Source organism: Salvelinus namaycush, chromosome 31, assembly GCF_016432855.1.
Source record: "Salvelinus namaycush isolate Seneca chromosome 31, SaNama_1.0, whole genome shotgun sequence".
NCBI classification, from domain to species: Eukaryota; Metazoa; Chordata; class Actinopteri; order Salmoniformes; family Salmonidae; genus Salvelinus; species Salvelinus namaycush.
The window spans coordinates 3,277,126-3,293,799 of NC_052337.1; the positions used below are offsets into that span (position 1 = coordinate 3,277,126).

At 43.1% G+C, this 16,674-nt stretch overlaps 1 protein-coding gene across 1 annotated transcript in view; it reads left to right on the forward strand.

Moving 5' to 3' along the window:
- LOC120026320 (ras-specific guanine nucleotide-releasing factor RalGPS1-like) overlaps window positions 1-16,674 on the forward strand; it is a 202,082-nt gene that overhangs the window by 29,559 nt on the left and 155,849 nt on the right. Inside the window, exons 5-6 of the mRNA XM_038971157.1 lie at window positions 2,647-2,736; window positions 8,292-8,384. Of these exons, the coding sequence (XP_038827085.1) occupies window positions 2,647-2,736; window positions 8,292-8,384 (183 nt within the window). The remainder of the gene's footprint in view (window positions 1-2,646; window positions 2,737-8,291; window positions 8,385-16,674) is intronic.

Below are 16,674 nucleotides of genomic sequence, written 5' to 3' on the forward strand. Positions count from 1 at the left end.
GAAACCAGCTGGCTGCACCGACTCCGTTAGCGTCTCTTGAGTTAGCCATGTTTCCGTGAAGCAGAGAACGTTACAATCTCTGATGTCTCTCTGGAATGTTACCCTTGCTCGGATTTTATCAACCTTATTGTCAAGAGACTGGACATTGGCGAGTAGTATGCTAGGGAATGGAGCGCGATGTGCCCGTCTCCGAAGCCTGACCAGGAGACCGCTACGTTTGCCCCTTTTACGGCGTCGCATAGGGTCGCCGGCTGGGATCAGATCCATTGTATTGGGTGGAAGGCAAAACACTGGATCCGTTTCGGGAAAGTCATATTCCTGGTTGGAACGATGGTGAGTTGACGTTGCTCTTATATTCAGTAGTTCCTCCCGACTGTATGTAATGAAACCTAAGATTACCTGGGGTACCAATGTAAGGAATAACACATAAAAAAACAAAATACTGCATATTTTCCAAGGAACGCGAAGCGAGGCGGCCATCTCGGTCGGCGCCGGAAGACTATATTACTGTATCCCTGCATCTTGATAGGTTGACCTTCATAGGTACACGATCATGTAGTCTGCTTCACGTTGTGTTGTGTGGTGCACCCAGCATCGGTTCCACCCATGAGCCGTACATATAGTATACATGAGGGTTAAGTTCACCATGTTTGCAAGCAGACAAACGTTCAATCGTGTTTGAGGCTAATTCACCTTCAGACCGTGAACTACTTGCACGGGCCCTATAACCATTCAAAGATTTAGAGTGAAAACAACCTGTTTCTGGATCCCTGTTGTGGAGGTTCTGTTTACTGTGATTAGTATCATGGCACATGTTTACAGTGCAGCTTGTTTACTGCCAGATTGAAAAGGTATACAGTACTTACAGTGCATAGGATCCCTCAGGGCTCCTATTCAGGGCTATAGACGGGCCCTTTCAGGGCTCCTATTCAGGGCTACAGACGGGCCCTTTCAGGGCTCCTATTCAGGGCTATAGACGGGCCCTTTCAGGGCTCCTATTCAGGGCTATAGACGGGCCCATTCAGGGCTCCTATTCAGGGCTACAGACGGGCCCTTTCAGGGCTCCTATTCAGGGCTATAGACGGGCCCTTCCAGGGCTTCTATTCAAGGCTATAGACGGGCCCTTTCAGGGCTCCTATTCAGGGCTATAGACGGGCCCTTTCAGGGCTCCTATTCAGGGCTATAGACGGGCCCTTTCAGGGCTCCTATTCAGGGCTATAGCTTGGCCCATTCTAGGGCTAGTATCTGAGAAAAGCATTGGAGCTAGAACAAGCCCCTGGGGGACCCGGCAGGAAATATGTCAAGATGGTTGTCTGTCAAATGGAGGCTTCCCACACTTACAGGTGGAAGTCCCAGGATCTGGCATAATGGTGTTCACTGTAGGATCTCTGGTTTACCCTGTGGTCTCTGTTTCCTCCAGAGCTGTTACAGTAAATCTGACATAGGCCAGAACCAGAAGATTATAGCAGGGTATCTTCCTGTCAAAAACCTAAACCTGTCGTAACAGAAAGGAACTGCCCAGTCAGAATCAGACAGCAGTTCCTGTCACGGTGATAGCCAGTTGAGCTGCGTTACAAGCCAAGTTAATTTATATTTTCCAGTGAAAACTAAAAAGCAGCGCTTTTGCCCTCACATGATAAAGGAATTAGCCTTCTGGCATAATAAAACTGTCAGATGTAGGTGAAAAGGGCAAGTTGTTGTCAAGAACGGTTTGGATTCATCGTGCGTCTCTCCTTGTGTTCTCATGTTCACACGGGTGAAATAACTCTGTGGTTTCCAGAAAGCCGTCATCTACAGTACACACACACAATACCACTGCAAATGCCCTTTGTTAAACTCATTTGGGGTTTGGGAGGCTCTGCCAAGCTAAGCCCATGTGGATGGCACACAGTGTTTGCGGCACAATTACAATCAAGGAAACCAAATGGCTTTTAATGGGTTTCCATGTCTAGTGTTATTGTGGGTTTTGCTTCAGATTTTCTTCCCATTTTTTATTTAAAAAATGTTGTGGGTAAATTCAGAAATGAGTTCTCCTTAAGCTAGTGGTTTTTGTCAATTGAATTTCCCTCCAGGCCTCTAAGGAGATTCATTGGCCAGACCTTGTAGGGGTTATGGGCTTGGTTGAGCGTCCCCTGTGTTGCCCATTTCTGACAAGACATGCACGGCCTCCAGCTGCTATTGCTTTTAATGGCAAAGTTAGCCATGAGTGACTACTGCTCACTAACCACAGTGTTAAGTGAGAGATTCTCACTACTGCCTCTAATCTGATCACCCACAATGGCTATGGAGAGTTAATAAACATTAATTTTTTTTGCAGTGTACGTCTAATGACTTGGGGAACAGTGTAGAGGTAGGCATATTCATTCCTGGTTGGTCCTCGGGGTCTGCGTACCCCCCCCCCCCCCCTCCCGCTAGACTAACTACTAATTTACCAATCTAAAAATGGGCATAATTTGTCTATTTTTCTATAATAATGGTATGGGAGTAATGGTTGTCTCATTTGAAAAGAATACCATCCTGTTTCATCCTGCTGTCATGAGTCGGTAATGTGATCGCAGCATTAGACGGATGTCGAGATTGTATGTCTTTTTTAATACTGTTCTCCATATGTATACTCAGTAATAATGTACTTCTTGTTTTTTGCAGGTTAGCTTTTGGCTGGTGAGAGAAATTTTGACTGCCCAGACACTGAAGATCCGAGCAGAAATACTGAGCCATTTTGTTAAAATAGCCAAGGTGAGTTCACTCCATCAGACCACTTGGCCACTGAGAATATTGGTTCTAGGATGAATGAGAAAATTAACCACACTGTTCGACTCCAGCAACACAGTCAAACACTCAAATCTTCCTAGTATCCTCTGCTTATTGACCAGTGGGAGGGCAGCTCAACAAAATACACACACAATAATTCTCACACAAAGTACAGATTTTAAAAGAATACACTGAATAACAACTACAGAAATGTAAACATGAGGAACCTGCCCTACGTCCACACTGGTGTGAATATTCCTTCCTTTGGAGCCATACTAGTCAGTCAGTTTTATTGAGGAAACGTCCCATCATCGCCTGCTGTTCCTTAACGCATGGCAAAATGTTGTTGTGCAATCCAGAGGTTCTCCTGGCACAGACGCTATAAACCAACCCTTGGAGTAATACCTCCAATGGCCACTAGGCCTCGAGGTTCACACCAATACTGCTGTCCCTATGGACCCTTGTTCACTCGGAGCTCCCCTCAGTTCACCATCATTTAATTCATTCCAACACTGCCTGCATGTCTCGCACTCAAACCCTAAAAGTAGATTTGAGTAGATCTCCCACCCCCCACACATACACAGTTAATCTAATACTATACACAGATTCAGTTTGATTAGTTCACCGTCAACTGAACATGTAGTAACTAAGTTTTCAAGCGTATTGAGGGTAGTTAGCTAAGGTACTTTGTCAACAGTTTACAGCGTATTGAGGGTAGTTAGTACTTTAGCTATGTCAACAGTTTACAGCGTATTGAGGGTAGTTAGTACTTTAGCTATGTCAACAGTTTACAGCGTATTGAGTCAACAGTTTGCAGTTGCCACCAAACAAAGTGTTAGTTTGACCATCCTAAAGATCGTCTAGGGAGTTATTGACATCACATGGGACTATAACCTGTTGTACCTGTTGTCTTCCGTCTCTGCTGAGGTCCTATTTATACCACCAGACCATCCTGGTGTGTTACCCGTATGGTTGGCCCAAGCGCTCTGCTAAAGCCCAAGCAACACACGGGACTTAAATGACACGTAGCAGTGTCCTTTCCAAGGATCAGGTTGAGAAGTGTAGGTATGAAAATAAGCGATATTGCAGATGTTTTAAAAAAAACAACGTTAAAATATTCAAACAGACTTCTTGAGTCTATGGTGCAAAATGTTAAGTATGATGTTTTTTGGGGGGTTTTCCAGCTGTATGATTTTATGAATGAATAAGCTCAAGTAATCATTGTGTGTAGTCATCAACACTAAAGCAACGTGGCAGAGCTTTGGTGTGTCGATCTGGCAAAAAATATGTGTTATGCTCCAGTAGAATAGAAAAGTACCTGCATCAGTTGCTGCTTTGAAACGAGGTACTGTTCATCTTGCTCAGCACATCGATCAACATTTTATTACAGCGCCATAATCATAGGCCTTTAAAAAAAATCTGTCTCAGCTCATTAATGGGTGTCATACATGTCATTCCCTTCATCTCTTTCGTGTTATCCCCCCCCCCCCCCCCCCCCCCCACACACACACTTGGTCACATGTACGTGTCATGCGTTTGTTATTTCTCTTGCAAACCCATAAAGGTTATCAAATAAAACCCAATTTTAGTGAGGGGGTAAAAAATATGCAGTGGGAAAAATGCTGGTGGCATATGACATGAACATGGACTAGCATTTCAGATTGTTTAGAGCTTTTGAATGGTGAAACAGAACTTTTGTCTTAAGTGTTTTCCAGAACTCATAATTCACAAAATACAAAATAAAGGTTTTATTTATCTGAATAATGGTTCACGGTGGAATAATTGAAACCAACATGTTTCTCTTGTTATCTTCTGTGACCACGTCTGTAAATCAACTGGAATGCTATTCTCTGATTTCAAAACCAGACCGCTTGAATGAATCTATAAATATTATCCCCCCCTTACAAGATTTTCACATTAGGGTTGAATCCAGTACACTTATATCCATGTCATGAATTCGATTGGCAATTGTATTTTCTGAATTCGTTGTTATAGCTTAACCCCAATGAAGGCAACTCTCCAGTAAAGTCTTTGGTGTTCTAGTTCTGACGGACCACTGTCAAAGCCAAACAATCCCTCAGCAACGCATTAAAGGGATACTTCTGGGTGTTATCTACTTCCCCAGAGTTAGATGAATTCATGGATACGGTTGTTATGCCTCTGTGCCCAGTATGAAGGAAGTTTATAGGTAGTTTTGCGAGCCAATGCTTACTAGCATTAGCGCAAAAACTGGAAGTCTATGGGTATCTGCTAGTATGCAGTCATGATCTAAATGAACTCGCCTTTTGACAGACTGTTTGTCCACATGAAAATGATTCTCTCACCTTTAAAAAAAAGTGAATTTCAAATGGATCATCACTGTATTGATTTCCCAGAAACAATTAAACATGACTTACAATGGCCTCTAACAGTGCCCTGCTGGAGTGAGATCCAGCTTACTTAGTGGGTCTCTAGGACCAGAGGTTTTTGAGAGAAACACTCTACACAGGGTTTATTAAACTGGGTCAGGACCCAAAGTGGGCCCTGGACATGTGAGAGGTGGGTCATGAGTTATGAGAACACATCTATAATCACACACTATTTCTTGTTTAATTTGGGTCGTTGGAGTACCAATTGGGTCACAGGAGGACGGTCAATTTCTCATTTGGTTTCTGGAGCTGAAAAGGTTTAAGAACCCCTGGTCACGTTAACGCCAGCGTATTAGAAGTAATGAAGAAAGCAGACACACCAATGACAAAAACACAATAGGTTCTCTCTCTATCCGGCCACAGTCCAATCAGGGAGCTGCAGCAGTGAGAGTACCTCCCAGAGGTCATGGCGTGGGGGTGGAAAGAGCTTAGTGGAACCATGACATCATCATGGACCAGGAAAACAGCAGCAGGGATATTGACCATTGGGAAATGGGGAGGATTTTAGAACGACCAAAACTGTCAATCAATTCAGTTGGAAATAGAAGAGAGAATTTAATATTTATCTTCTGATTCAGCCAATGGTAGAAAAATGGACTAATTTAAAACTCATGAGGACAGAAGTATTAGGTACATTGTTTTAGATGTGGTTGTCGTGGTTGTTGTTGTCGTGGTTGTTGTTGTCGTAGGTTATTCTAGTCAACAGTTTATGGGTCAATTTCATGTTACCTTCAGGAGTCTGATTCCAATTTGTTTATTTTATTTCAACTTTAACTAGGCAAGTCAGTTGAGAGCAAATTCTTATTTACAATGACGGCCTACCAAAAGGAAAAAGGCCTCCTGCAGGGACGGGTGCCTGGGATTAAAAATATAGGACAAAACACACAACAGTACAAGAGAGACACGACATAAAGAGAGCGACATAAAGAGAGACCTAAGACAACAACATAGCATGGTAGCAACACAACATGGTAGCAGCACAAAATATTATTGGGCACAGACGACAGCACAAGAAGGTAGAATTAACAATAAATCACGTGAAGCAGCCACAACTGTCAGTAAGTACGTCCATGATTGAGTCTTTAAATGAAGAGATGGAGATAAAACTGTTCAGTTTAAGTGGGTTTTTTTTTTGCAGCTCGTTCAAGTTGCTAACTGCAGCGAACTGAAAAGAGGAGCGACCCAGGGATGTACTATTTATGGATGTATGATTCACTAGACTTTTCAACGAGGACTGGTTTCAATTCATATGTTGCATTTCAGTGAATTTCAATAGATTTTTTTTAGAATGAATTCACCCTAATACTGATATCCAATGATGGCTGTCTATATTAGACTAAGGGCATGTATATGGAGGCCTGTATGATTTTTATTCACAAAGCCAAGTATTCATTCCTCTGGTTAGGCCATTAGTTCTCTCTTGTTTTCTCTTTAGATTGAACTTTTCATCAGCACAGTTTTTAAATCTCTTGGATTATTTTTCCAGATGTACCATATAGTGAGGCATTTTTTTCTTATGTTGACTGTATTCTTCCAACAGTTTTGGATTTGAAATCAAGCAGTGACCTATGAGGCTAAAGGGCAGACTGTCAGCTTTTAATTTGAGGGTATTTTCATCTATACTGAACAAAAACATATAAACAACATGCAACAATTTCAAAGATTTTACTGAGTTACAGTTCATATCAGGAAATCAGTCACTTTAAATAAATAAATTAGGCCCTAATCTTTGAATTTCACATGACTGGGCAAGTACACAGCCAGAACCACTCACTGGGGGGCCAGGACCACTCACTGGGGGGCCAGGACCACCCACTAGGGGGCCAGAACCACCCACTGGGGAGCCAGAACCACCCACTGGGGGGCTAGAACCACCCACTGGGGAGCCAGGACCACTCACTGGGGGGCCAGAACCACCCACTGGGGGGCCAGGACCACCCACTGGGGGGCCAGAACCACCCACTGGGGAGCCAGAACCACCCACTGGGGAGCCAGAACCACCCACTGGGGGGCCAGAACCACCCAGAACCACCCACTGGGGGGCCAGAACCACCCACTCACTGCGGTGCTAGGCTCAGCAATTCAGAATGAGAATTTCCCCACAAAATGGCTTCATTACAGACAGAAATACTCCTCAGCACCACCTCCGATGATCCCGCAGGTGCTAAAGCTGGATGTGGAGGTCCTGGGCTGGAGTGGTTACGCGTTGTCTGCGGTTGTGAGCCCGGTTGGACGTACTGCCAAATTCTCTAAAATGACTTGAGGCAATTTATGGTAGAGAAAAGAACACTGAATTCTCTGGCAACAGCTCTGGTGGACATTCCTGCTGTCAGCATGCCAATTGCACGCTCTCTCAAAACTTGAGACATCTGTGGCATTGTGTTGTGTGACAAAACTGCACATTTAGTGACCTTTTATTGTCCCGAGCATAAGTTGCACCTGTGTAATGATCATGCTGTTTAATTAGCTTCTTGATATGCCACACCTATCAGGTGGATGGATTTTCTTGGCAAAGGATAAATGCTCACAAACAGGGGGATGTTAACTAATTTGTGCACAACATTTGAGAGAAATAATCTTTTTGTGGAACATTTCTGGGACCTTTTATTTCCGCTAATGAAACATGGCACCAACACTTTACATGTTGCGTTTAGATTTTTATTCAGTATTTTGGGTGAACCGTTTAGAAATTACAGCACTTTTTGTACTATTTTAAGGGAGCAAAAGTATTGGGACAAATTCACTGTGTATTAAAGTAGTACAAAGTTAAGTATTTGGTCCCATATTCATAGAACACAATGATTACATCGAGCTTGTGACTCTACACATTTGTTGGATGCATTTGCTGTTTGTTTTGGTTGTGTTTCAGATGAGTTTGTGTATATAATATGCATTGTCCTAACCTGAGTGCCAGATCGTTTTTTTTTCTCTTTTGCAAACCCCTTAAGGAATTGTCATGCCAAACATATATTTGACGTGGTAATGAATGGCAAGGAGATGGCAATATGGCAGAAACAGATCTGGAACCAGGATAGCGTTATATATATTTACTATCCATTGTTTTGTTACTTATTGTATAGGGATTTGCTAGTTCTATTGAGGGTATTAAATGCACTGTGCTTTTCCTTTCAGAAACTGTTGGAGTTGAATAACCTCCACTCTATGGTGTCTGTGGTGTCAGCCCTGCAGAGTGCTCCCATCTTCAGGCTGAGCAAGACCTGGGCGGTAAGAGACTCTATGACCCTATGATCCAGAACTTTCTTTGTATCTTATCTTGTACTAGAACTGAATGGGAATGTAGTAGAGCAGTAGTTCTCAACTGGTGTGCAACAAAACTTTCACTAATCTTGGTCATTTTCTGGAACATTCACTTATAAACGTGACCTGTGGAATGCACCGGGAATCTGATTTGGGAGCCAAGTGGCGGTCAGATAATAAAACATTAAATGGGTACATCTGTGTGGTTGTTTTAAAGTCCAGTGTGCTCAGGCTGCTGTTATATTTGTATAATTTAAAGGGGTGTGCATCACGAGCAAAGTAATTTGTATCATTTTACTTTGCCTGAGTCATTTATTTCTTAATATACAGTGTATTGGAAAGTATTCTGACCCCTTCACCTTTTCCACATTTGTTACGTTATGGCCTTATTCTAAAATTTATTTAAATAGTTAATTTTCCCTCATCAATCTAAACACAATACCCCATAATGACAAAGCAAAAACTGGTTTTTAGACATTTTTGCAACTGTATTAAAAATAAAAAACTATCACATTTACATAAGTATTCAGACCCTTTACTCGGTACTTTGTTGAAGCACCTTTGGCAGCGATTACAGCCTCGAGTCTTCTTGGTTAAGATGCTACAAGCTTTGCACACCTGTATTTGCAGAGTTTCTCCCATTCTTCTCTGTAGAACCTCTCAAGCTTTGTCAGGTTGGATGGGGAGTGCCGCTGCACAGCTATTTTCAGGTCTCTCCAGATATGTTTGATTGAGTTCAAGTCCGGCCTCTGGCTGGGCCACTCAAGGACATTCAGAGACTTGTCCCTAAGCCACTCCTGCGTTGTCTTGGCTGTGTGATTAGGGTCATTGTCCTGTTGTAAGGTGAACCTTCGCCTCAGTCTGAAGTCCTGAGTGCTCTGGAGCAGGTTTTCATCGGGGATCTCTCTGTACTTTGCTTCGTTCATCTTTCCCTCAATCGTGACTAGTCGCCCAGTCCCTGCCCATGATTGGTGGTGGCGCTTGGCATTCAAGCCAAAGAGTTCAGTCTTGGTTTCATCAGACCAGAGAATCTTGTTTCTCATGGTCTGAGAGTTTAGGTGCCTTTTGGTAAACTCCAAGTGGGCTGTCATGTGCCTTTTACTGAGGACTGGCTTCCGTCTGACCACTCTACCATAAAGGCCTGATTGGTGGAGTGCTGCAGAGATGGTTGCCGTTCTGGAAGGTTCTCCCATCTCCACAGAGGAACTCTGGAAATCTGTCAGAGTGACAATCGGGTTCTTGGTAACCTCTCTGATCAAGGCCCTTCTCCCCCGATTGCTCAGTTTGGCCGAGCGGGCCAGCTCTAGGAAGAGTCTTGGTGGTTCCAAACTTCTTCCATTTAAGAATGATGGAGGCCACTGTGTTCTTGGGGGCCTTCAATGCTGCATACATTTTTTTGATTCCCTTCCCCAGATCTGTGCCTCGACACAATCCTGTCTCAGCACTCTATGGACAATTCCTTCGACCTCGTGGTTTGGTTTTTGCTCTGACATGCACTGTCAACTGTGGGACCTTATATAGACAGGTGTGTGCCTTTCCAAATAATGTCCAATCAATAGAATTTACCACAGGTGGACTCCAATAAAGTTGTAGAAACATCTCAAGAACGATCAATGGAAACAGGATGCACCTGAGCTCAATTTAGTCTCATAGCAAAGGGTCTGAATACTTACTTAAATAAGGCATTTCTGTTTTTTATCTGTAATACATTTGCAAATATTATTAACCTGTTTTCGCTTTGTCACTATGGGGTATTGTGATGTCACTATGGGCTATTGTGATGTCACTATGGGGTATTGTGATGTCACTATGGGGTATTGTGTGTAGATTGCTGAGGATTTATTTTTATTTACTACATTTTAGAACAAGGCTGTAACGTAACAAAATGTGGAAAAAGTCAAGGGGTCTGAATACTTTCCAAAGGCACTGTACATCTAAAAACACTAACATGTAGTGCGTGTGTGATGATGAAGTGCTTGTGTACGCAGTTTCTAAAGTTTTCCGTTTGGATTTGAAGTTCCTCAGTTCTCACTAAATGCTCTTAGTCACAACTTCAACACATATTTAAGTCCCAGAGCTCATTTAGTTAACTACACTGGTTGACTGAGGTGGTTATCAACCCTGGTTATTAGATCACATTATTGACACGGCAGCCCATTCGCTCTACTCCGTCTCTCATATCCTGTCCTCAATAAAGCTCCACAGCCGCGGGGAGCCGCGCTGATCACACTACCTCACACCTGATAACCCCTGGCTTTGATTTGATTCTAATCAACACTATCACCCAAATGACGTCAGTTTTGCAGCAATCTTTAAACATGCAGTCTAATGTCGTCTCAAGCAGTCTCAACAATGCAGTATTCAATATCAAAGGTGAAGGAATAGAAAATCAAGAATAGAAACAAAAAATGAGCACCGGATCAATATTAGGTCAAATATGGACTCAAAACACCTGGATGCCTCTTAGCACTTAAGTGGGAAGCTGAAGACTTCCCCATGCATATTTATGATAGTGGGAAGCTGAAGTCTTCACCATGCATATTTATGATAGTGGGAAGCTGAAGATTTCACCATGCATATTTATGATAGTGGGAAGCTGAAGACGTCATCGTGCATATTTATGATAGTGGGAAGCTGAATACTTCACCGTGCATATTTATGATAGTGGGAAGCTGAAGTCTTCATCATGCATATTTATGATAGTGTTACTGTACGTTTCAGAGAAACGCCTGCTTCCCTCCATTGCTTTGTGGTGGTTGCATGCGTTCATCTCCAACCCTGTCTCAAGCTCTTTTTAAAGAGAGGAAAATTGGAAGTTCAGGAATGTACTGACTACCATATTTTTTAAAAATGTTTTATTATTTATCTAGGCAAGTCAGTTAAGAACAAATTCTTATTTACATTGACAGCCTACCCCGTCCAAACCCGGATGACACTGGGCCAATTGTGCGCCGCCCTACGGGACTCCCAATCATGTGATACAGCCTGGATTCGAAACCAGGGACTGTAGTGACGCCTCTTGCACTGAGATGCAGTGCCTTAGACCGCTGCGCCACTCGGGAGCCAAAGTCTTTTACAATCTCTGCTGCTGTTTTTGGTGGAATTGGGTCCTCACGATATATTTTGCTACCTAAAATATCATAGGCGGATCAAGAGAAAACTCTGTAAAAGTCGGTTTTAAACGCTTAAGAAAATATTGCTTCTGAACGGTGGATAATGCTGATCGTTCACGTGTTTAACATTTACTTAAATGTTTTGCTTCATATATATATGTAATAATCATTTAATCTCCCATATAGATATTTGATAAACATTGAAACAAATCCAGTCATTGGTGATTGTTTTGACGTTTTAGTCGTCTCTTCTGTTGGTGATGAGGCAGTGCTCTCAGCCCAACAGTAGTAGACCCACTCACTGAAGAGCTTTTCATGTGTTCTCCCAAGGTGCTCTTAACACACACACTCGCGCACAGAGGCACGCTGCCCCCGTTATTGCCGATGGATTCTGAAGTGGAATTTCAAAGTACTAGCCTAACCCCCAGGAGAAACACTGGTAGCACCTTCCAGCATTTTTATTCTGTCTGGCAGAACATTGTACATTCAAATGCTCACTACGTGGAGGATTGTGTCACTGGAAGGCCTGGAAGCACTGGTCACCACTAGGCTTCTACCATGCATATTACCTGAAGCACTGGTCAGCACTAGGCTTCTACCATGCATATTATCTATAGACTAATAGAAGGAACAAAGCATATTTTTGAGTGTTGAGCCCTTTTGCCATTTTGCAATGCGCAGTGCCAAGCGTCGGTGTAAAGCTCTCCGTCATTGGACTCTGGAGCAGTGGAAACACGTTCTCTGGAGAGATGAATGACGCTTCACCATCTGGCAGCCTGATGGACGAATCTGGGTTTGGCGGATGCCAGGAAAACACTACCTGCCCCAATGCATAATGCCAACTGTAAAGTTTGGTGGATGAGGAATAAAGGTCTGGGGCTGTTTTTCATGCTTAAGGCTAGGCTCCTTAGTTCCAGTGAAGGGAAGCAGTTTGGGGAAGGCCCTTTCCTGTTTCAGCATGACAATGCCCCAGTGCACAAAGCGAGGTCCATACAGAAATCCCAGCAGCATTGCTGTTCTTGACTCAAACCGGTACGCCTGGCACCTACTATCATAACCCGTTCAAAGGCACTTCAATCTTTTGACTTGCCCATGCACCCTCTGAATAGCACTGAATACTATCCATGTCTCAAGACAACAAAAAAATACAATTTTCATTATTTAATTTCACTTGTCCTGCATGTTGGAGCTCAAAGCCTGTTTTCACTGTACCCTGCAATCACACTTGCAACCCTGTACATGTGACTATTAAACAATCTGAATATCTTTCTTTTAACCTGTCTCCTCCCCTTCATCTACACTGATTGAAGTGGATTTCACAAGTGACATCATTAAGGGATCATAGTTTCCACCTGGATTCTCCTGGTCCGTCTATGTCATGGAAAGAGCAGGTGTTCTTAATGTTTTGTACACTCAGTGTATGTGATTGTATATAAAAGTAAGCAAGGTTTGAAATGATTGATTTAGTCAAATATTACATTTGTTTGTTCTTCTTGCGGTAAATTTTGCAGTCAATTAATTATTTGTGATTTATGTTCCGGGCCCCTGACCATCCGCTCAAGAAGAAAATTGCCCCGTGGCTTAATCTAGTTGTGGATCTGTGGTTTACATTATACAGGGCTATAGCATTCTGGGGGGGGGGGAATAGTTGGCTTGTAGAACCCCAAAAAAGTTAGTTACAGTTGCTTTGGGAAAAAAAGCATTGTCCTCAAGCTGATTGCTTTTTGTAATTATCGTCTATTGGGATAACTGGGGTCAGAGCGTTCAGGTCTATTGGGCTCTCTCTCCGTTTCCATCTAGAAGACCAGATGACAGATTTCAAGCCATTCTCTTTCCTTACAGGGCTTTAAAAACGTATTGACTGTATGAACCCGGTACTGTCACTGGCACTCAGCACAGAGAGGTCTGTTCACTTGGAAAGGATATGCCTGGAAAACCTGTGGTGCTTCGATAATGACATCCAGAGAGAAATGTAAAGTACACACACTCCCTGAATATCAAAACTAGAAGAGTTGGCAGATTCCTGAAACAAAATGTCTGTTGAATTGTAGAAATAAATGTAATGGTAAGATGCCGTTGATGATGATGATTATGATGGTAATAGCACAGTATTCCATCAGGCCAATTTAAAACGAGTACAAGCATATATACCAGGTGTGCTTTCCAGAAAGCTGGCTGGACTCTCTGGCGGGCCTTTCCGTCCTTAGAGCCAGTTGGGAAAGCGCTTACATCCTCTTCTGTGATGTGGCCCCGACAACAATAATGAGAAATTAGTTTATAGGAGTGTATATTTTATCTCCTGTCGCTACCCCACCTGCCACGTTATCAAGGAATTGATCACTTGCTCTGCCAATTCCTGGAAAGAAAATTACACCTCACCACAATGCCAGACGGCAGCTCCCACCCCGTAATGGACAGGGGAGTACAGAAAATGCAGAGTTTCACTGCGGCTTAGTGGTTATGCTGTTGGCTGATGGCGAAACAGGTCTTTCAATAAAGATTGATGTCGCTGTATGCAGTACAGCCCCCTACGCCATGCTTTTGGGTCAAGTACTGCAACTGAAACCAGTAGTGCACTAGGCAGCATGCAACTGTGCCATCTAGAAGCCGCAAATGGTGACACTTTCTCTCTGAGTCTTTTAAAAGTTGCACTAGGGTCACACCATATCAGTGCTTTTAAAAAGTGCACTAGGGTCACACCATATCAGTCCTTTAAAAAGGTACACTAGGGTCACACCATATCAGTGCTTTAAAAGGTGCACTAGGGTCACACCATATCAGTGCTTTAAAAGGTGCACTAGGGTCACACCATATCAGTGCTTTAAAAGGTACACTAGGGTCACACCATATCAGTGCTTTTTAAAGGTACACTAGGGTCACACCATATCAGTGCTTTAAAAAGGTACACTAGGGTCACACCATATCAGTGCTTTAAAAGGTGCACTAGGGTCACACCATATCAGTGCTTTAAAAAGGAGCACTAGGGTCACACCATATCAGTGCTTTAAAAGGTACACTAGGGTCACACCATATCAGTGCTTTAAAAGGTACACTAGGGTCACACCATATCAGTGCTTTAAAAGGTACACTAGGGTCACACCATATCAGGGCTTTAAAAGTGCACTAGGGTCACACCATATCAGTGCTTTAAAAGTGCACTAGGGTCACACCATATCAGTGCTTTAAAAAGGTACACTAGGGTCACACCATATCAGTGCTTTAAAAAGGTACACTAGGGTCACACCATATCAGTGCTTTAAAAGGTACACTAGGGTCACACCATATCAGTGCTTTAAAAGGTACACTAGGGTCACACCATATCAGTGCTTTAAAAGGTACACTAGGGTCACACCATATCAGGGCTTTAAAAGTGCACTAGGGTCACACCATATCAGTGCTTTAAAAGTGCACTAGGGTCACACCATATCAGTGCTTTAAAAAGGTACACTAGGGTCACACCATATCAGTGCTTTTTAAAGGTACACTAGGGTCACACCATATCAGTGCTTTAAAAGGTACACTAGGGTCACACCATATCAGTGCTTTAAAAGGTACACTAGGGTCACACCATATCAGTGCTTTAAAAGGTACACTAGGGTCACACCATATCAGGGCTTTAAAAGTGCACTAGGGTCACACCATATCAGTGCTTTAAAAGTGCACTAGGGTCACACCATATCAGTGCTTTAAAAAGGTACACTAGGGTCACACCATATCAGTGCTTTAAAAAGGTACACTAGGGTCACACCATATCAGTGCTTTAAAAGTGCACTAGGGTCACACCATATCAGTGCTTTAAAAAGTGCACTAGGGTCACACCATATCAGTGCTTTTAAAAGTGCACTAGGGTCACACCATATTAGTGCTTTAAAAAGTGCACTAGGGTCACACCATATCAGTGCTTTAAAAAGTGCACTAGGGTCACACCATATGAGGGCCCACAGTATGTGAAGCAAACATCAGACTGCTGATTTGAACTGAGATTCTTTTCATTGTGAACCCACTTCTAAGAGATCTGAGTTTACTGTGTAAGTCCTTTTAATAGCGTTTGACTGTTTTTTGGGGTCAGTCTGCAATAGTTTCCATAACTGTGTGTGTGTGTGCGCACATGTTCGTGTTTACTGGTAATGATGTATGAGGTATAACGACCCCAGCCCATCCAGCTCCAGGTTATTTTATATAATGGTGAAAATGACTCGCTCCGTGCCGGGAATGACTGTTTGTGAGCCGTGAAATTGGGTCGTTTTGTTCCAGGCCATTATAAAGTACGGTGTAACATTTGTTGGTTTTTTTATGTTTTAAACATGAAATTGGATTTCATGACGTTACAAGAGCACGGAAACAACAGCATAGTTAGGGTCACCGTGGCCTGTGTCATTGATTCAAAGAAGTGTGTTCTGACCACCTTGTGCTGAAAGGGGTTTGTCCTTGTCAATGCTATTTGGATACAATGAGTGTACAAAACATTATGAACACCTGCTCTTTCCATGACATGGACTGACTTGGTGAAAGCTACAATCCCTTAGTGATGTTCATTGTTACACCCACTTCAATCAGTATAGATGAGTGGTGTCAAACTGTGTCAAGAACTGCAACGCTGCTGGGTATTTCACGCTCAATAGTTTCCCGTGTGTATCAACAATGGTCCACCACCCAAAGCACATCCAGTCAACTTGACACAACGGTGGGAAGCATTGGAGTCAACATGGGCCAGCATCCCTGTGGAACGCTTTCGACACCTTGTAGAGTCCATGTCCCCGATGAATTGAGGCTATTCTGGGGGCAAAATGAGGTGTGCAACTCAATATTTGGAAGGTGGTCCTAATGTGTTGTACACTCAGTGTATGTTACAGTGCTGGAGACAGAGGTACAGTAGGTAACCGAAGTGTTATCTGAAAAGCATGATATGTTGGAGCACAGAAAGGTCAAGGAAATGTTCCCTCTTTTTCCCATTATGGCCTCTTTGTGGTTGGAAACAAAAAGCGTTGGTTTGAATCTCGGTCGGGTCCATTCGGGCTTTCCCCTCTTGCTAATTGGTTGCGAAGACGAGTGGGACAGCTCTGACCCCTTCGAGTCTGAACGTGTGTTTCCTATGCTTCCTTGCTCCCACCATCTCTCCTTCCCTCCTTCAACGTGAGCTGCTT